A 20,735-nucleotide genomic window follows, 5' to 3' on the forward strand; every position below is an offset into this window, starting at 1 on the left:
ATGTTAATGCTTTGCTGGAGGGAAAAGTACTTTAGCCCGACAATAGCTAGGCCTCCAGTATTCTGTAAATCTTTAGCATATGAAAATGTCTTTGAAAACTTCTCTTTACTTGCTTCCTCCACTGCAATAGCATATAACCAGTCACTCCTCACAATGTAGTGCAGCTTTTTCTGCCCATGGGTCCTGTCCCTGTGCTTTAATAAAATCACATTTTCGCATCAAAGACATCTCCAAGAATTCTTTTCTTGGCCCTGGCTGGTCTTCTCCCTTTTGACCTGCTGCGGGTGGCTGAACATGGGTGTGAAATGTGAGGTGTGGCCCCTCGGTGTGCTTGGGGGCAGGGGCGAGTGAAGGCGGCTGCTGGTCTGGGGCCATGCCTGGAGTTGGGAACTAGAAGTGTTCATTCAGAGCTGGACTCTGCTTCTGTGGCCTCCATCCCTTCCTGGGGACCACAGATCCTGGGAGTGATGTTAATAGGAGCCTGCCTTTGGCTCTTTTCCCTCTCAGAGGGCCCAGAGGTCAAGGAGCACAGACTGGGGACTGGGGGACATGTGTTTGTTTAACAAGCAAGGAGGGGTCCTGTGAGCAGGGCATCCTGGGGGGCAGCTGGGGGCAGTGCAGTGAGAAGTGTGCCCTGGGGGTGCCTGGGTGGCTCAGTTGGTTGAGCGTCCGACTTTGGCTCAGGTCATGATCTCACAGTTCGTGGGTTCGAGCCCCGCGTTGGGCTCTGTGCTGACAGCTAGCTCAGAGCCTGGAGCCTATTTCAGATTCTGTGTCTGTCTCTCTATGACCCCCTGCTTATGTTGTCTCTCTCTCAGAAATAAATAAAACATGAAAAAAATTAAAAAAAAAAAGAGAGAGAGAGAGAGAGAGAAGAGTGCCCTGGCTCTCTCGGTGGTGTCCAGGCTGGTGGGGACAGCTGGACGGTGTCATAGGCAGTGGTTGGCATGAGGGGATGGGGTAGAGAGGCAGACACCGCCTGAGAGGGAGTCAGGGGAATAGAGAGAGCAGCAGTGCTGAGCAGGTGAGACAAAGGCAGACCTGGGACCTCCCTCCCAGCTGCACCCTGGCTCCCTTCAGCTTCCTCTCCAGCCTCACTTACCTCATGCTTGCTCACTTATCCATGCACTCATCTGTGGGGGGAAAGAGTGGTCAGTATGGGAAGGGGTGTGTGTGTGGGATCCCTTACCTGCAGGGCCCCTGCACTGCCCCTAGGCTGCCCTGGCCCCCAGGCTGGCTCAGCCACAGAAGCTCTGGGGTTCCCTTCTGGGATGCTATAGCAGATAGATGATGGGGTAGTGCACTGGCGGACAGGCCTGAGGACAAGCAGACCTGGGTGACAGCCATTCTCCAAAGGAGGCAGATGAGGCCCAGCCACGCTCCTGCTTGGGCACCAAGCCTCCTTCCTATTTACCTGCTGAGCCCTGACAGCCCCTCAGCCTTGGGGAGGCACCTGCCCAGGCCAGGCTGCCTGAAACAAGGGCGACTCCCAAGTCAGTGGTGAGCCAGGCCCAGGACAAAGGTGGAGGGGGCCCAGAAGAAAGAGAAGTGACTGGATGGGCAGGTGACAAGGCAAGGAGTCTGAGGAAACGTGGCCCCAGGTGTGCAGTGCTCACGTGGGCAGGTCCGAGTTCTTGTGAAAGAGGAACACATGGGAACCAGAACCCTGGGTGTGACAGGGGCTTCCTGAACTTCAAGTGACTCCGGGGCTCCAGTGACCACAGCAGGGGCCTGCATCCCTCCTCTCCCCTCCTTCCTAGGGAGGGAACATCACTCCTGGGCAATCCCCATGTGCCCTTCTCCTCTACCCAGCTAGTAACTACCGGTGGGCACAGTGAAGATGATATTGTCATCGGTGAGGCCCAGGGATTTGGCAAAGTTGGTGAAGATTTTCCTCAGCACATTAGGCAGCTCCTTGGTCCTCTCTGTGGCCAATATGGCTCGTGAGCGGCTGGTGAAAGCTCCATACACATTATTGAAAGCATAAAGGAAACCTCAGTCCCCTTCCTCATGAGGGGTTCTGTGGAAAGACCTCTCTCCCTCCTCCCTGGGACTCAGAGTCAAGGGGACCTTGGGGGCTAGATGTGATGGGCCTCTTCTCCCTCAGCATGACCAAGAGCCAGGTCCCAGTGGGGGCAAGACCCACCATAGAGGTTGACCTTGATGTACTTCTGGTTGTTGTAAACTTTCTTGAAGTGCAGTATGGAAAACTGATTGTAGTCTGTGGTCACCACTTGCGTAGTGTAATTCTGGATTCCAGTGTAACCTTCATGGTGGATGGTGAGATTTCAGACCACCCTGGCCAGGCAGAGAGAGCTATTGCTTCCTCTCTGGTCTCCACAGTTTGTCATCTGTGCAGAGGGGCAGGGAGATCCGTGCCCCTGGAGATCCACTGCACTCAGGACTCACCCTCAATGTTGCTCAGGTTGAATTGGCCTAGATGCAAATTTGGGCTGAAAATTTTCGTCCAGTGATCACAGCGCTTGTCCCTGTGGAAAGAAGAGATGGATGGGTAGGAGGATGACAGCCCACCATGTCACAGAAGGAGGCTCACATCCCATCCCTCATTTGGGCCTTGATCTTCCCAACTGTTCCCATCCCTAACTGTCCCTGCCTACTCTGCCCTGAGACCCGTGACCTGCTCAGACTCTCCCTCCAGCACCTGCTGTCCTTCCTTCTGTGGGGCTGTTTCCCCTTGGTGGCCTTCCCTCCTCTACATGAGGTATTTGCCCCTTATTTTATTTTTTAACATATTTTAGATGTTCATTAATTTTTGAGAAGAGAGAGACAGAGCTAGAGCAGGGGAGGAGCAGAAAGAGAGTGAGACAGAGAACCAAGCAGGCTCCAGTCTCTGAGCTGTTAGTACAGAGCCCGATGTGGGGCATGAACCCACAAACCGTGAGATCATGACCAGAGAAAAAGTTGGACGCTTAACCAACTGAGCCACCCAGGTGTCCACCCTTGTCCCCTATTCTTATTTTGTGGGCTCCTATTGAAACCTCTCCTGAAGGATTCACCACTGAGGGTCCAGTCTGCTGGATGCCAAAGACCCCTTTAGCTGCTGGGCCAACCCAAACTCTCACCTGCATCCTATCCTGTCCCTTGGTACCCCAGAACCAATCACCCCACACCTGTCTTTCTTCTGTTACTTCCATGAGAGATGCAAGAGCCCTATCCCCAGGTACAGGGCCAGAAATCCAGTGGAACTGGGTAATACTTGGCTCCTCTCTGTAGGTCCTAATCTGCCCCTACTCTAGTCATCTCACATCTATGACTGATCAGCCTCCTGGGCTACTCACCATCATTCCTGTGCCTGCTGCAGCCAGACCTACTCCTCACCAGTACTTGAGGCCCCTGCCACTGTGGCCAGTCCCCCCTCCAGACTGCTCATGAGCTCCTGCTCAGGGCAACCATGCGATGGCTCACCATTTCTAAAAGAGGTGGCTAACTCTGACTCAGTCCACCAGCCCTTCCATGAAGGACCCAAGCCTCCTTCTGATGCATGTTGGTTCCTCAAGACCCAGACCATAGACCACCTCTCTGGAAGCCCTTGACACACCCTAATGGGATCCCAGGCTGGATCCAGTGACCCTCCTCCAATTCTACAACACCCTGCACTCTCTTTGTCTTGTCATTGACGACCACCTTTGTCTATTACAATACTGTCTTGTGTCTGTGCTGAAGTGGCCAAGAAATGTTGATCTAGTGAATAAAAGAAGAAATAAATACAGGGATCCAGTACCCAGAGGTAGGATGATCATCTTTCAACTTTGGCCATCCCTTGGCTATGACATTAGTCAACCTCTTGGACTTCCAGGGCAGCCCCATAGGCCCCACATGCTCTTCTAGTAGGTGGTGGCTCTCACCTGGGCACGGTAGAGGTGACATTGTAGCTGTTGTCTTCGTTCAGCTCATAGGTGGCGGCAAACATCTTCAACTTGCTGTGTTTTTCTTTATTAAAACCGTTCCCTGCCAATCCTAAGATGTACCATTTCCCCTGGAACTACAGTGGGGGCTGATGACAGGCAGAGCCAGGAGCAGCCCCAAAGGTCCCTTCTGCTCCATCTCTGCAGGCACCTCTAGGCAGCCCGGCCCTGAACCAGAAGCCGATCTAACTGTGCTGGAGGAACCCAGACTGACAACACAGCAAGAGCTAGAGCCCATCAGGCCAGGCAGAAGCCCTGAGTGTTTCAGGGACTGAGTGACCCTTGACAAGCGGCCAGCTATGTCCCTGAGCCTCAGTTTCCCCATCATGTAGAGGACCTGAAGGTGTTTCCACCTTACATGGACTGCAGGGACTATGGAAGAGAGTGTGGACCTGGGTAGTTCTGCTCAGCGGATCTTCTTGTCAGCAAAGTTGGGTGTGGATGGGGACATGGGGTGTGTCTTCCATCAGGGGACCTGAGGGCAGACTGAGGTAAAGCCTGAGCCCATCCTGCCTCTCCTCCCCTCTTGTTACACTCTTCTTGGGGCCTCCATGCATCTGCCCCTCCAGGTCCCTTACCTGCACATTTTGGAGATCAGGCTGCACAGGGACTTTAAGCAGAGACGAGGCTGTGATCAGTTGCAGGGTGAAGTCCTGGGCCTGGATCTGCAGGGCCCCCAGCAGAATAAGGCTCAGTCACAGGAGACACAGGGCCTGACTTCAGGGCTGAGGAAGCACACACAGCTCCAGATATTCTTTGGAAGAGGGGGTGAGTGAAGAGGCTTCTGGGGGTGGGGGTGTGGTACTATTTATAGTCTCTGTGGCCAATGGCTCATCCCAGGGTGCAGCGACTTATCCTTTGATAAATTCTGGAAGGGTCAGGCAACTGCCAGCAACTCATGTTGAAGATTATGGCAACTGCTCTGCCCTTTCCCCCAGGTCAGGATTATACAAGATGAGAAGCAGGAAGATCCAGGAGGCTGAAGGATACATTCCCCATATCTCGACATCTCTGGCAAAGACAGTGACTCTCTCCACACTCTCTTCCCCCTGGTTAGCACTCTGTGTACTCAGGGGTCTATGATCTGGACCAGTTGTCATGTCGGACCTCTAAGAGCTGCTCTGATGAGGCCCAAGTGCAGGGTGGGGTAAGTGTGGTGGGACCCCCTTCCTGCACCTGATGAAAGCAGAGAATGCCTCACACCAACAGAGCCCACGCTCCTTTGTGGTTCTCTGAAGGTACAGAGAAAGGGAGGCCACTCAAAGGGACATTTCTCGTAGGGGAGGACAAAGTGTACCCTGTGCTGCTCATGGAGCCCAGATCCTGACCCTCCCAGGGACCCATCCCAAGCCCTGGCACAAAGTGAGAAGCCCTTCCCCTCCCCAACCCCAAAGGCCCACTGGGGAGTGTCCTTGATGAGAGAGTATAAGGCAAGCTGAGGGCAAAGCATCTGTTACCATGCCCCTCCCCCAGGTAGGATCTGTGTCACATTCCTCAGTCACTCCAGGCTGCCAAAGACCAAAGGAAAGGAAAAAACAGATGGCTAACTGATAGAGATCACAGTTATGCATGACCTATGTCCTAGGAAATTAGGAGAAAAAGAGAATCTTATCAATAGCCTAATATCAAGAAACCCATACTCCATTTCCTAGAGCCCAAATATCACTCTCCCTCCATAGAGATGTGGGGAACAAAGGCAAGAAGGAAATGGCAGATGGAATTAAATTTCGTTATGACTTACAGCCCACTGACAACTACTTAAGACAAATATGGAGTATCACATTTCCCAGGTATTGGCTACTGTCTGTATGCTAATGCTTTGCAGGAGGGCAAAAGAACCTTAGCTTGACAACAGCCAGGCCTCCAGTAATGTGCGAGTCTTCTTGAGCATATGAAAATCCCTTTAGAAACTTCCTCTTGAGTCTATGTCCCCCAACCCCAAGGTATAGAACCAGTTACTCTTCGCAACCCCAGGGCAGCTCTTTCTGCCCAAGAGTCCTATCTCTGTGTTTTAATAAAATCACCTTTTGTGCACCAGATATCTCAAGAATTCTTTTTTTGTTCAAATCCCTACCATTATAAAGCCTCATAATTCCCACCTTGAGTCAGATCCTCCCTTCATCCATGCCCCATTGACAGAGTGGATCCACACCTCAGCTGGGTCCTCTGTGGGCCCAGTGGACCCAAACCCCAAGCTGGGCATGCAGCCATCAATGAGAGACAGCTGGACATAGCAGAGCTCTGAGGCTACAGTCCCAGTTCCATCCTGGTGGGGGTCAATAGGGGACATGCATCTGCACTGTGTAAAAAAGGGGTGGGAGTCTAAGCCCCCAAGAGGGGTTCTCTACCCTGCCACCTTGGATACCAGGTACTTTGGGTCACAGTGAGTTCAAGGACTCAGGCTCATTCTTGAGAGATCACTGATACCATCGGCTGTCTCTGGCCATAGTCTTGGGCTCTGGAGCCCAGGCCTCGGCCTGGACCCCCAGAAGTGTTCCTGCCATGTCTGATCCCAGCTTTGTCCAGGAGGGAAGTAGTTTCCTCATGGGGGCTTGGTTTTCCATGGAGGTTGTGAAGGGTCCAGCCCCTGGACACTGTCTCCTAGATATTACCACAAAGGCCAGAGATAATGGAATGCCTGACCCGAGGGTTCTCTGGCTTCAGATGAGACTCCTAGAGACCTCTTTGTCTCTTCTGCCTGCTATAGGTGAATCAGCTCCCCTAGCCTGGGCTTTGAGTGGTGAACCCTGAAGGAAGGGACTGTAGGTGAAGATGAAGCATAATGTACAAGCTAGAACCACCCCTCATAGGAATATGTGTGACATTCATCTGGCTGCTGAAGAACAAAGGAAAAGAAAGAAAACAAATGGTTAACTGATAGAGATCCCAATCATGCAGGACATGAGTCTCCATCAGTTGACAAATATCTTAGTAAATTAGAAGAAAAAGGCAATCTTATCCATAGTCTCATCTCCAGAAAACGGTAGACTCAGTGTCCTGGACTCCCTATTAACACCCCTCCCTCCATGCTGATGTGGAGAAGAAAGGCAAGAAGAAAATGTCAGGTAAAATTAACTTTCCTGATACCCTGCAGCCCAGTGACAAATACTTGAGGCAATAACACAGTACAACATTTCCCCAGAAACCCTTACCATTCCTAATGTTAAAGCCTTACTAGAGGTAAAACAACCTTAGCTTGATAAAAGCAAGGCCTCAGGTAGATTAGAATCCTCTTCAGCATATCAAAGTCCTTCTAGAGGCCTCCTTCCCTTTTGATTTTACCTCCCCCAACATCCTAGAATAAAGCCAATCACTCTTCGAAACTTCAGTGCAGCCTATTCTGCCCACGGGTCCTGTCCCTGCGCTTTAATAAGATCACTTTTTTTGCACCAAAGATGTCTTCAAGAATTATTTCTTGGTCGTTGGCTCTGGAACTCCCCACCCTCCCCACTCAAAAACCTCACCATTTGGCGTCCAATGTGGGGGTGTGGATATTTTCATCTGGACTTTGAGCTTTGGTGCCAATGTGGTGAGTACTTTCTCTTTTCTTCCTTTATTTTTATTTCGGGGGCTTTTCAATGACTATGGTCTTATTAGAACACTTTCCTCTCCATTGCTCAGTCTGTGCTCCTCTAGCCTGTGGCTACTCTACAGGGAGGAGAAAGCCTGCCTTTTGCCTGGAAGTGAATTCCCAGGCTGGAATGGTAAAAAGGCCTAGAAACATGTGCCCTCTCTTTCTTCCTGTCCTTATACATAGTTGTCTGGGTTTGGACATGGGATAGCCACCTAAGTGGCTGCAAATCTTAACACTCCTGTGTGATGTTTCCTCCTTATTGGTCTAAAGTGATCCCATCCACATCCCTGGTCTAGCCGCTTCTGGCTGTGGGACCTCCCCTGCAAGCTCACAAAAGGAGAACTTGATTGAATTAAAATCCAACTGGGGACCATTTCCTAGGAAGTTGGCTGTAAAGATTGTATGTGTTGGCATGTAGAGTAAATCATGCTGGGTTTCTGTCGTCACTGTTTTCCATCAATGTCCTCTACTAACTACTACTTAAGCTACAAAATCTGGCAATTCCCCCTTATAAAATTTTCCAGTGTTTCCGATGAGTTAAAAACGGTGGCAAACTCAGCAAGGCAAACTAGGTCCATCTACCAGCACCTATTTGTGGCCTAGGATGCAGTGGGAAAGCGGGGAGACATGAGCATCCCTTCTACAGAGGCCCTTAATCATTGGTCGGTGGTCATAACAATTTGGTTCGAGATATGCCTTGGGTCACTTTGGCACCTAAGGAACCTCTGATATATCTTGCACAGTTGACACCGCCTGGGAGTTTGGTGGGGGGTGTGGATTTTCATGGTAATTGACCTTTTCTACTTTTCTCTCTCTAGGAGGAAGAGGAAGGGAGCCTCTCCTAAGTCCCCAGTGATTTTTTTTTAACCCACTGGAAGCAATTCAAATTGCAAAATTTAGGAAAGGACTGATGTCCCATAAAATGGCAGGGTCTTAGTAGGATCTAGCAGTTAGATCTCTTCTGGAGGAAACAGGGTCAATGGACAAAGGCACCCTAGGTCCAGGCCTTCAGAGCTCTAAGTCAGGACCCAGAGCCAAAGGCCTCTTGCAGAATGTATTTGCCCAAATATGTTCGGCTAGTCAACTCCCTCCTGACACAGTGGATGCCTGAACAGCCCTCCTCCTGATGGAACTCAGTTGCTAGAAAAAACACAATCCATCCCTGACAAAAGGGATGCTGACTCTTTCTCTCTGTTCCTCCTCCTAAGAGAGGTGGAGGCCTCTCCCTCGTTCATTTCCTGAGTTAATGGCTCTAATTGGAGCCAACTGTTGTTAGTCTGCTTCTGGATGTGGACTTTAAAGAATATCCCCAAGCAGCTGCCCAAACTCCATTTGTTTCAGGGAAATCCCCTGTCTTCTCTAGCCTGACATAGACTTCCTATTTCCACTTTGGTGGATAACAAACAAGCAAACAAACAAACCAACCAACAAACATGGGGCCCCCTCCTTCCCAGCTAACAAGGTTTAGAACCAAGAATTCCCCTTTCTCTGCCTTCTGGGACTTCGCCTTTTCTGCCTTCCCCTCTCCCTCCTCCTGGTTCTGCATCACCTTCTGTGCGACCTGCAAAAAAACTGACCCTTACCATCCACCATCTTCCCACCCTCAATGTCAAGGAGCAATGAGCACCCCCTGGGATCGCCCACTTCAGATTCCCCCACTGCTGTCCCAGGTAAAAAAAAAAAAAGTGATAATGGGGAACAAATCGATTATCCTTTAAGTGGATGGAGGTGGAATGTATTTGGCCTTTAAGCTTATTTAAGTTTATTGATTTAACTAAGATAGACATGTATTTAGAGTTATCAGCATTAAATATGAAACTTTTATTCTATCGAGGTTTCTTAAAGGCCAAATAAGCTCAGGAGGTATCTGTTGCTATTTGTTAGCAAAAAGATGACTTAAAATAATGGTTGATTTTGTGTATCTTCAAAGTTTTCATGGATAATTGTTAAGATAGCTTTCAATGTCTTTGGTAATCTGAAACTTGGAAAAATGGGATTGAACTCAGTGGATATCTAGGTCTTTTCCAAATAGAATGGAGTGCTAAAGCACTGATTACTGAACATAGATTTGTGCTTTTGACTTCTTATTGCAGAGAAACTGGAACATTTGGGTCTATTGGAAAACATGTTTTGTGCTTAATTGAATCTTGAATTTGTCAAGATTCTGTTGTAACAGTTATCTAAAGGATTCTGTTGTAACAGTTAACAATTGCCTACTCCTTAGTCTCCACTGGAGACAGGTTTCTTAGAGACAAAATTCTGCTAAACACAATTAAGACTGATAGAAATAAGGAAAGCAATTCTCTATGTAGAAAAGTAGGAATGTGTAAAAAGGAGAGAAGGAATGGAAATATATTTTTTTGTTGCAGGTAAAAGAAAGTAATTTTGTCCTAAATGAGACTGGTTTGGAGAAAATTTGAATGCAAAGGAAAGTTGTAGAAGGTTCATGAAGGGAAATCTTTGGAATTTTATGTGTAGTTAGGACAGAATAAGTTGTAATGAATGGACTTTTAAAAGTACACTGGTATAAGGTTGAAATTCTGCTTTTCTCTCTGTTCAAAAGGCAAAGTTTTTTTTTTATTGTTTGGCTCTTGATAAAAAAAATATATATATATACAGAGAAATTTGTATTTCTCTTTTGTCTGCTGGGAAAACCACAACTTTAGGTTTTGTCTTTTTCAGGTTATTGATTGCTTAGTTAGAACTTCTCATTGGGAAAGGAGCTAAGTTTTGCTAACAACTATATAACCCTACATATTTGCCTTTGGAATATCTTACTGCCATCTTTAAATACATATTTTAAAGCTTTGAGATTTGTGATGATTGGAATCCCATTTCAGATATACTCTATAACGTTCTAACATTTAACAAACTTCCAAGGAATTAAATTGTAAAGAATGTTTTTTGACAAAGAAGGCCTTTTTATTTGGTACATTAACTGAAAAGCCCTGTTACATACTGGTAAATCTTAGTTTATATTGCTTGGATAAATGCTGTAACTGTTCAAAGATATGTGCAATTCCTAGAGTTTTAATACATTTTGGTAATAATGTTGTCACTTGACATTCTGAATATCAACGTGTTATGTATTACAGAAATAACCGAGTTTCCTTGTCAATTACATCATAATGAACTCTCATCAGATTGTTAACTATGTCCATTTTTTATTTTTTTCATTTATAATTACTGTACATATTCTCTTACAAAGTGTGTTTTCTCTTTTTAAAATTTTTATAGTTTATTGTCTCGTTGATTTCCATATAACACCCACTGCTCATCCCAACAAGTGCCTTCCTCCAGGCCCATCACCCATTTTCCTCTTTCCCTACTCTCATCAATCCTCAGTTTGTTCTCAGTATATGAGTCTCTTATGGTTTTCCTCCCTCCCTCTTCTTAACTACTTTCCCCCTTCCCCATGGTCCTTTGTCAAGTTTCTCCTGTTCCACATATGAGTGAAAACCTAAGGTATCTGTCCTTCTCTGCCTGACTTATTTCACATAGCATAATACCCTCAAGTTCCATCCACGTTGCTACAAATGGCCAGATTTCATTCTTTCTCATTGCCATGTAGTATTCCATTGTATAGATAAACCACATCTTCTTGATCCATTCATCAGTTGATGGACACTTAGGTTCTTTCCATGATTTGGCTATTGTTGAAAGTGCTGCTATAAACATTGGGGTACATGAACCCCTATGCAACAGCACTCATAAATAAATTGGATAAATTCCTAGCAGTGCTATTGCTGGGTCCTAGGGGAGTTCTATTGTTAATTTTTTGAGGAATCTCCACACTGTTTTCCAGAGGGGCTGCACTAGTTTACATTCCCACCAGCAGTGTAGGAAGGTGCCCGTTTCTCCACATCCTCGCCAGCATCTATAGTCTCCTGATTTGTTCATTTCAACCACTGACTGGCGTGAGGTGGTATCTCAGTGTGGTTTTCATTTGTATTTCCCTGATGTTGAGTGACGCTGAGCATCGTTTCATGTGTCTGTTGACCATCTGGATGTCCTGTTAAGAGAAGTATCTGTTCATGTCTTCTGCCCATTTCTTCACTGGATTATTTGTTTTTCAGGTGTGGAGTTTGGTGAGTTCCTTATAGATTTTCGATACTAGCCCTTTATCTGATATGTCATTTGCAACTATCTTTCCCCGTTTGGTCGGTTGCCTATTAGTTTTATGGATTGTTTCCTTTGCCGTGCAGAAACTTTTAATCTTGATGAGGTCCCAATAGTTCATTTTTGCTCTTGATTCCCTTGCCTTTGGAGATGTGTCGAGTAAGAAATTGCTGTAGTTGAGGTCAAGGAGGTTGTTTCCTGCTTTCTCCTCTAGGGTTTTGATGATTTCCTAACTCACATTCAGGTCCGTCATCCATTTTGAGTTTATTTTTGTGTATGGTGTAAGAAAGTGGTCTAGTTTCATTCTTCTGCATGTTGCTGTCCATTCTCCCAGCACCATCTGTTAAAGAGGCTGTCTTTTTTTCCATTGGATGTTCTTCCTGCTTTGTCAAAGACTAATTGGCCACACATTTGTGGGTCCAATTCTGGGTCCTCTATTCTATTCCATTGGTCTATGTGTCTGTTTTTGTGCCAATACCATACTGTCTTGATGATTACAGCTTTGTAGTAGAGGCTAAAGTCTGGGACTGTGATGCCTCCCATTTTGGTTTTCTTCTTCAATATTACTTTGGCTTTTTGGGGTCTTTTGTGGTTCCATACAAATTTTAGGATTGTTTGCTCTAGCTTTGAGAAGAATGCTGGTGCAATTTTGATTGGAATTGCATTGAATATGTAGGTTGCTTTGGGTAGTATTGACATTTTAACAATATTTATTCTTCCAATCCATGATTCATGAGCATGGAATGTTTTTCCATTTTTTTGTATGTCTTCTTCAATTTCCTCCATAAGTTTTCTATAGTTTTCATCATACAGATATTTGACATCTTTGGTTAGGTTTATTTCTAGATATTTTATGGGCTTTGGTGCAATTATGAATGGGATCAGTTTCTTGATTTCTATTTCTGTTGTTTCATTATTGGTGTATAAAAGTGCAACCGATTTCTGTGCGTTGATTTTGTACCCTGAAACTTTGCTGAATTCATGGATCAGTTCTAGTAGAGTTCTGGTGTAGTCTTTTGGGTTTTCCATATAGAGTATCATGTCATCTGCAAAAAGTGAAAGTTTGACTTAATCTTTGCCAATTCTGGTGCCTTTTATTTCTTTTTGTTGTCTGACTGCTGATGCTAGGACTTCCAGCACTATGTTAAGCAACAGTAGTGATAATGGACATCTCTGTTGTGTTCCTGATCTCAGAGGGAAAGCTCTCAGTTTTTCCCCATTGAGGATGATATTAGCTGTGGGGTTTTCATAAATGGCTTTTATGACATTTAAGTAAGTTCCTTCTATCCTGACTTTCTCGAGGGTTTTTATTAAGAAAGTATGCTGTGTTTTGTCAAATGCTTTTTCTGCATCTATTGACAGGATTATATGGTTTTTATCTTTTCTTTTGTTAATGTAGTGTATCATATTGATTGATTTGCAAATATTGAACCAGCCCTGTAACCCAGGAATGAATCCCACTTGATCCTGATGGATAATTCTTTTTATATGTTGTTGAATTCTATTTGCTAGTATCTTGTTGAGGATTTTTGCATTCATATTCATCAGGGATATTAGCCTGTAGTTCTCTTTTTTTTTTTTGCTGGGTCCCTGTCTCGTTTGGAAATCAAAGTGATGCTGGCTTCACAGAATGAGTCCGGAAGTTTTCCTTCCATTTCTATTTTTTGGAATAGCTTGAGAAGAATGGGTATTAACTCTGATTTAAATGTCTGGTAGAATTCCCCAGGGAAGCAATCAGGTCCAGGGCTCTTATTTGTTGGGAGATTTTTGATAACTGATTCAATTTCTTCACTAGTTATGGGTCTGTTCAGATTTTCTATTTCTTCCCATTTGAATTTTGGTAGTACGTGTGTGTTTAGAAATTTATCCATTTCTTCTAGGTTGTCCAGTTTGTCGGCCTATAATTTTTCATAGTATTCCCTGATAATTGCTTGTATTTCTGAGGATTGGTTGTAATAAATCCATTTTCATTGTGATTTTGTCTATTTGGGTGCTGTCTCTTTTCCTTTTGAGAAGCCTGGCTAGAGGTTTATCAATTTTGTTTATTTTTTCAAAAAACCAACTCTTGGTTTCATTGATCTGTTCAACTGTTGTTGTTGTTGTTTTTATAATTCTATATTGTTTATTTCTGCCCTGATCTTTATTATTTCTCTTCTTCTTCTGAGTTGGTGGTGTTCTTGCTTATTTGCTTCAAGTTCCTTTAGGTGTGTTGTTAGATTTTGTGTTTGCGCTTTTTCTAGTTTCTTGAAATAGGCCTGGATTGCAATGTATTTTCCTCTTAGGACTGCCTTTGTTGCATCCCAAAGAGTTTGGATTGTTGTATTTTCATTTTCATTTGTTTCCATATGTTTAAAAAAAATGTTTTAATGTTTTGTTATTTTTTTTTGAGAGAGAGAGAGAGAGAGACAGACAGCATGAGCAGGGGAGGGTCAGAGACAGAGGGAGACACAGAATCAGAAGCAGGCTCCAGGCTCTATCAGCACAGAGCCTGATGTGGGGCTCGAACCCACAAACCACAAGATCATGACCTGAGCCGAAATCGGATGCTTAACCGACTGAGCCATCCAGGTGCCCCTGTTTCCATATATTTTTAAATTTCTTCTCTAATTGCTTGGTTGGCCCATTAGTTCCTTAGTAGGCTGTTCTTTAACCTCCATGTTTTTGGAGGTTTTCCAGACTTTTTCTGTGATTGATTTCAAGTTTCATAGCATTGTGATCTGAAAGTGTGCATGGTATGGTCTCAATTCTTTTGTATTTATTGAGGGCTGCTTTATGACCCAGTATGTGATCTATCTTAGAGAATCTACCGTATGCACTCGAGAAGAAAGTGATTCCATAGCTTCAGGATGTAGAGTTCTAAATATATCTGTCAAGTCTATCTGGTCCAAAGTGTCGTTCAGGTTTATTGTTTCTTTAGTGATTTTCTGTCTAGTTGATCTATCCATTGCTGTAAGTGGAGTATTAAAGTCCCCTGCTATTAGCACATTCTTATCAATAAGATTGTTTATGTTTATGATTAATTGTTTTATGTATTTAGGTGCTTCCAAATTTGGTGCATAGACATTTATAATTGTTAGTTCTTCCTGATGGATAGTCCCTATAATTATTACATAATTCCCTTCTTCATCTCTTGCTACTGCCTTTAACTTTAAAGTTCAGTTTGTCTGATATAAGTATGGCTACTCCGGCTTTCTTTTGACTTCCAGTAGCATGTTAGATGTTTCTCCATCCACTCACTTTTTTTTTTTTATTTTTAGTGTTTATTTATTATTGAGAGACAGAGACAGAGCACGAGCAGGGAGAAGGGCAGAAGAGAAGGAGACACAGAACCCTAAGCAGCTCCAGGCTCTGAGCTGTCAGCACAGAGACTGATGTGGGGCTTGAACCCACAAACCATGAGATCATGACCTGAGCTGAAGTTGGGCACTCAACCGACTGAGCCACCCAGGTGCTCCTCCATCCCCTCACTTTCAATCTGAAGGTGTCCTTAGGTTTAAAATGAGTCTCTTGTAGACAGCAAATAGATGGATTTTGTTTTTTTATCCATTCTGGTACCCTATGTCTTTTGATTGGAGCATTTAGCCCATTTACATTCAATGTTATTATTGAAAAATATGGATTTAGAGTCATTGTGTTCTCTGTAGGATTTATGCTTGTAGTGGTGTCTCTGGTACTTTGTGTTCCTTGCAACATTTCCCTCATAGAATCCCACTTAGGATTTCTTGTAGGGCTGGTTTAGTGGTGATGAATTCCTTCAATTTTTGTTTGTTTGGGAAAACCTTTATCTCTCCTTCTATTCTGAATAACAGGCTTGCTGGATAAAGGATTCTTGGCTGCATATTTTTCCTGTTTATCACATTGAAAATTTCCTGCCATTCCTTTCTGGCCTGCCAAGTTACAGTAGATAGGTCTGCTATTACCCTGGTATGTCTCCCTTTGTATGTTAGGGTCCTTTTATCCCTAGCTGTTTTCAGAGTTCTCTCTTTATCCTTATATTTTGCCAGTTTCACTATGATATGTCATGCAGAAGATCAATTCAAGTTACATCTGAGGCGAGTTCTCTGTGCCTCTTGGATTTTAATGTCTGTTTCCTTCCCCAAATTGGGGAAGTTCTCGGCTATAATTTGTTCAAGTACCCCCTTCATCCCCTTTCTCTCTTCTTCTTCTTCTTTTGGAATTCCTAGGATACAGATATTGTTTCATTTGAAACATTACTGGTTCTCTAATGTTTGCTCTTCCAGATTAAGGGGACTTTCTTTAAAGATATTTATAATGTACAGAAATTGATACAATGTTCCTCTGTAAATCAGTTGAAGCATTTAACTTTTCTCTTTACCTGAACCCTCTGAACTTCAAAAAGTCTCAGTCTCAGAACTTCCACAGCAATCATATTTATCTGCATAAGTTCAGTGAGAATCAGTTCTCCTTGTAAAAGCCACCATTGAAAAGACTTTTTATTTTACCGAAGTTTTGACTGGAATATCCTATTTGAGAGAAATGCATAGTCCCAGATATGACCATATGGCTTTAAGGAACTAAGGTTGACTTTATGAAACATGGAGCCAATTAAGTCCCTTGGAAATGTTGGCCTGATACCTTGATTACAGAATTCCCAGCAGCCTTACCAGGTGAGTAAAGAATGTGACTTCCGGGCATGTGCAGGGACCTCAGGATATCTTTGGATCCCCTATCTCCCCAAAACTTCACCACTGGTGAAGTGGGGGTTCTAGCACCTCAGCGCTCCAACCTTCTCCACCTGCCTAGCCTTGGCTGGTCCTCTGCCTTTGGACCTGCTGCAGGTGGCTGAATATGAGTGTGAGATGTGCAATGTGGCCTCTCAGTATTTTAGGAGGCAAGGGCAAGTGAGGGCAGCTGCTGGTAGGGGTCGGGCCTGGAGTGGGGAACTAGATGTGTTCAGTCAGAGCTAGACCTTGCTTCTATGGCCTCCATCCCTTTCTGGGGACTACAGTTCCTGGAAGTGATGCTAATTGAAGCCTGCCCTTTGCTCTTTTCTCTCTCAGAGGGCCCATAGATCAAGGAGCACAGACTGGGGACTGGGGGACATGTGTTTATTTAGTAAGCCAGAGAGATTCTGTCAACAGGGCAGTCTGGGGACCAGCTGGTGGGCTGTGCAGTAGGAAGGGTCTCTTGCCTCTCTCAGTGGTGTCCAGGCTGGTGGGGACAGCTGGGTCATGCCCTGGGTAGAGGTCATTGAGAGGAGGATGGGGTGGAGAGAGCCAGAGAGCACCTGAGAGGGAATCAAGGGATTAAAGAGGGCAGTAGTGCTGGGCAAGCAGGACAAAGGCAGACCTGGGACCCCCTTCCAGTTACACCCTGGCTCCCATCAGCTCCCGCTCCAGCCATACTTACGACACACATTCTCAGTAATTGGCACACGCATCTGCAGGGGACAGAGTAGTTAGTATGGGAACAGGTGTGTGGGGTCCCTGACCTTCATGGCCCATGCCCTGCCCCTGGGCTTCCCTGGGCCCTAGTTTGGCCCAGACACAGAAGCTCTGGGGTTCCCTTCAGGGATGGTACAGGAGAGATGGATGATGGGGCAGGGAACTAGAGGACAGGGCTGAGGACAAGCAGACCTGGGTGACACCCATTCTCCGAAGGAGGCAGGTGAGGCCCAGCCACCCTCCTGCTTGGGCACCAAAGTCTCCTTCCTGTTTACTTGCTGAGTCCTGACAGCCCCTCAGCCTTGGGGAGGCACCTGCCCAGGCCAGGCTGCCTGAGGACAAGGGCACCTCCCAAGTCAGTGGTGAGCCAGGCCCAGGACAAAGGGGGAGGTGGCCTGAAGAAACAGAAGTGGCTGGCAAGGGAGGTGGCCAGGCAAGGAGTCTGAGGAAACGTGGCTCCAGGTATGCAGTGCTCTTGTGGGCAAGCCTGAGCTCTTGTGAAGGAGGAACACATGGGAACCAGATCCCTGGGTGCACCAGGGGATTCCTGAACCCAAAGTGGCTCCTGGGGCTCCAGTGGCCACAGCAGGGGACTGCATCCCTCCTCTCCCCTCTTCCCTAGAAAGGCAACATCATTCCTGGGCAGTCCCCATGTGCCCTTCTCTTCCCCTAGCTGGTGATTACCGTTGGGGAGAGTGAATACGACGTTGTTTTCTGTGAGGCCCAGGGATTTGGCGAAGCTGATGAAGAGTTCCTTCAGCTCAGTAGGCAGCTCCTTGGTCCTCCCTGTGGCCAAGATGGGTGGTGAGTGGCTGGCGAAAGCTCCATAGATATTGTGGAACCCGTGAACGAGGCCTCAGACCCCTTCTTCATGAGGGTTCTGTGGAAAGACCTCTCTTCTGCCACTTGGGGCACGGAGTGAAGGGGACCTTGGGGGCTGGGTGTGATGGACCTCTTCTCCCCCAGCATGGCCAAGAGCTGAGTCCCAGAAGGGGTAAGACCCACCATAGAGGGCGATCTTGAGGTGCTCCTGCTTGTTGTTGTAAACTTTCTTGAAGTACATTATGGCAAACTGATTGTAGTCTGTCGTCACCACTCGTGTAGTGTACCTCAGGTAATTATTGTAACCTGCATGGTGGATGGTGAAGGATCAGCCAGCCCTTACTGGGCAGAGGGAGCTACTGCTTCCTCCCTGGCCTCCACAGTTTGGCATCTGTGTGGAGGGGAATGGGGTCCATGCCCCCAGAGATCCATCCCACTCAGAACTCACGTTCAATGTTGCCCAGGTTTAATTGGCCTACATGCAAATTTATGGCGTGATTTTTGGTCCAGTGGTCACAGTTCTGGCCCCTGTGGAAGTAAGACATGGGTGGGTAAGAAGGTGGCAGCCCACTGTGCCACAGCAGGAGGTCCACCCCCCAACCCTGAGATGGGCCTGGATTTTCCCCACTAAGCCCATCCCTGACTATCCCTGCCTACTCTGCCCTGAGACACCTGACTTGCTCAGACTTTCTCCAGCACCTACTGTCCTTCCTTCTTAGGGGAGTTTCCCCTTGGTGGCCTTTGCTCCATGCTGTCTCCCCCCCAACCTGAGGCATTTGTTGATTATCTTTTTTTTTTAACTTTTCTTAGATGTTCATTAATTTTTGAGAGAGAGACCCAGCATGAGCCTGTGTGTGGGAGTGCAGAGAGAGAGGGAGACAGAGAATCCAAAGCAGGCTCCAGCCTCTGAGCTGTCAACACAGTACCCAACCAGGGCATGAACCACAAACCATGAATTCATGACCAGACAAAAAGTTGGACGCTTAATCAGCTGAGCCACCCAGCTGCCCTTCTCCCCTATTCTTATTCTGTGGGCTCCCATGGAACCTCTCCTGGGGGAATCACCACTGAAGCTCCAGTCTGCTGGAGGCCAAAGCGTCCCTTAGCTATTGGGCCAACCCTGACCTCCCACCTGCGTTCCATCTGGTCCCCTGAGAACCCAGAGCCTATCTCCCCACACCTGTCTTTCTTCTGCTACTTCTATGACAGATGCTCTAGCCCAATCCCCAAGTGCCAGAGGCAGAAACAAAGAGGCTCTGGGTAATCCTTGGCTCCTCTCTCTAGGTCCTAATCTGTCCCTGCTCTGGTCATCTCCCACCTATGACTGATCAGCCTTCTGGGCTGCACACCATCATTCCTGTCCCTGCTGCAGCCAGACCCACTCCTCACCAGTATCTGAGGCCCCTGCCACTGTGGCCAATCCCCCCTCCAGACTGCTCATGAGCTCCTGCTCAGGGCAACCATGCGATGGCTCACCATTTCTAAAAGAGGTGGCTAACTCTGACTCAGTCCACCAGCCCTTCCATGAAGGACCCAAGCCTCCTTCTGATGCATGTTGGTTCCTCAAGGCCCAGCCCATAGACCACCTCTCTGGAAGCCCTTGACACACCCTAATGGGATCCCAGGCTGGATCCAGTGACCCTCCTCCAATTCTACAACACCCTGCACTCTCTTTGTCTTGTCATTGATGACCACCTTTGTCTATTACAATACTGTCTTGTGTCTGTGCTGAAGTGGCCAAGAAATGTTGATCTAGTGAATAAAAGAAGAAATAAATACAGGGATCCAGTACCCAGAGGTAGGATGAATGATCATCTTTCAGGTTTGGTCACCCCTTGGCTATGACATCAGTCTCCCTCTTGTACCTCCAGTACAGTCCTTTAGACCCCCCATGTTTCCCTAGGAGGAGGTAGCACTCACCAGCCCAGGGCAGAGGTGAAATTGTAGCTGTTGTCTTCGTTCAGCTCATAGGTGTCAATGTACATCTTCAACTTGTTATTATCTTCTTTTTTAAAACCATACCCTGCCACTCCTATGACGTACCATTTCCCCTGGAACTACAGTGGGGACTGATGACAGGCAGAGCCAGGAGCAGCCTCAGGGATCCCTCCCGCTCCATGCCTGCAGGCACCTCTAGGCAGCCTGGTCTTGAACCAGAAGCTTCTATAATAGGGCTGCAGGGACCCAGACCGGCCATCCAGGCTGGGCTGATGAAGCTGGCAGGAGCTGGTGCCCATCAGGCCAGGCAGGAGCCCTGAGTGTGTCAGGGACAAGGGTGACACTTGACAAGTGGCAACCTGGCATCCCTGAGCTTCAGTTTCCTCACCATGTAGAGGGCCTGAAGAACTTCCCACCCTGCATGGACTGCGGGGGTTATGGGAGAGAGTGTGAACCAGGGGAGTTCTGCTCACTGACCCTCTTGTCAGCAATATTGAGTGTAGATGGGGGCATGGGGTGTCTCTTACATCAAGACACTCGAGGGCAGACTGAGTTCAAGCCTGAGCCCATCCTGCCTCTCCTCCCCTCTCTTCACATTCTTCCCAGGGCCTCCCTGTAGCTGCTCCTCCAGATCCCTTACCTGCTTATTCTGGAAGTCAGGCTCCACAGGGAGACTGAGCAGAGGCGGAGCTGGGATCATGGTTGGAGTGGAGTCCTGGGCCTGGGTGTGCAGCGCCCCCCACAGGGCAAGGCCCAGCCACAGAGGACCTAGGGCCATGACTTCAGGGCTGAGGAAGCAGGCACTGCTCCAGATATTCCCTGAAAGAGGGGATGAGTGAGGAGGCTTCTCGTGGGGATGCTATTTATGGTCTCTGTGGCCAATGGCTCACTCCAGGGTGGAGCGAGTTATTCTTTGACAAATCCTGGAAGGGTGAGGCAATTGCCAGCAAC

General features: G+C 46.9%; 3 protein-coding genes across 6 annotated transcripts in view; all 3 read right to left on the reverse strand.

The window, feature by feature from the left end:
• LOC120230201 (neutrophil gelatinase-associated lipocalin-like) overlaps positions 1-20,735 on the reverse strand; it is a 101,603-nt gene that overhangs the window by 53,018 nt on the left and 27,850 nt on the right. The window contains exons 6-7 of one of the 3 annotated variants that reach the window (XM_039229718.1): positions 1,103-1,133; positions 889-919 (exon numbers count right to left, since the gene is read on the reverse strand). In XM_039229718.1, the coding sequence (XP_039085649.1) occupies positions 1,114-1,133 (20 nt within the window). In that variant the 3' untranslated portion in view covers positions 889-919; positions 1,103-1,113. Of the gene's footprint in view, positions 1-888; positions 920-1,102; positions 1,134-20,735 lie in introns of those variants that run through there. The other 2 variants (XM_039229720.1, XM_039229719.1) reach the window with 2 other exon arrangements.
• Positions 1,642-6,430, reverse strand: LOC120230113 (neutrophil gelatinase-associated lipocalin-like). Its single transcript, XM_039229550.1, is given in 6 exon segments — positions 1,642-1,921; positions 2,143-2,266; positions 2,410-2,489; positions 3,867-4,003; positions 4,505-4,643; positions 6,354-6,430. Coding segments are annotated over 6 exon segments (666 nt in total). The 3' UTR covers positions 1,642-1,812.
• Positions 16,672-20,628, reverse strand: LOC120230200 (neutrophil gelatinase-associated lipocalin-like). Of its 2 annotated transcripts, XM_039229715.1 has the most exons (7): positions 20,425-20,627; positions 19,767-19,903; positions 18,295-18,374; positions 18,030-18,152; positions 17,709-17,810; positions 16,990-17,020; positions 16,761-16,867 (listed from the first exon to the last, which is right to left on the reverse strand). In XM_039229715.1, the coding sequence occupies exons 1-6, from the start codon at positions 20,560-20,562 to the stop codon at positions 17,001-17,003; spliced, it is 600 nt and encodes a 199-aa protein (XP_039085646.1). In that variant the 5' UTR covers positions 20,563-20,627; the 3' UTR covers positions 16,761-16,867; positions 16,990-17,000. The 2 variants fall into 2 exon arrangements, with proteins under 2 accessions (XP_039085645.1, XP_039085646.1); XM_039229714.1 differs by lacking the exon at positions 16,990-17,020 and having other exon boundaries at positions 16,672-16,867; positions 20,425-20,628.

The sequence above is a fragment of the Hyaena hyaena genome, unplaced genomic scaffold, assembly GCF_003009895.1.
Source record: "Hyaena hyaena isolate Hyena2069 unplaced genomic scaffold, ASM300989v1 scaffold_38, whole genome shotgun sequence".
Taxonomy (NCBI): Eukaryota; Metazoa; Chordata; class Mammalia; order Carnivora; family Hyaenidae; genus Hyaena; species Hyaena hyaena.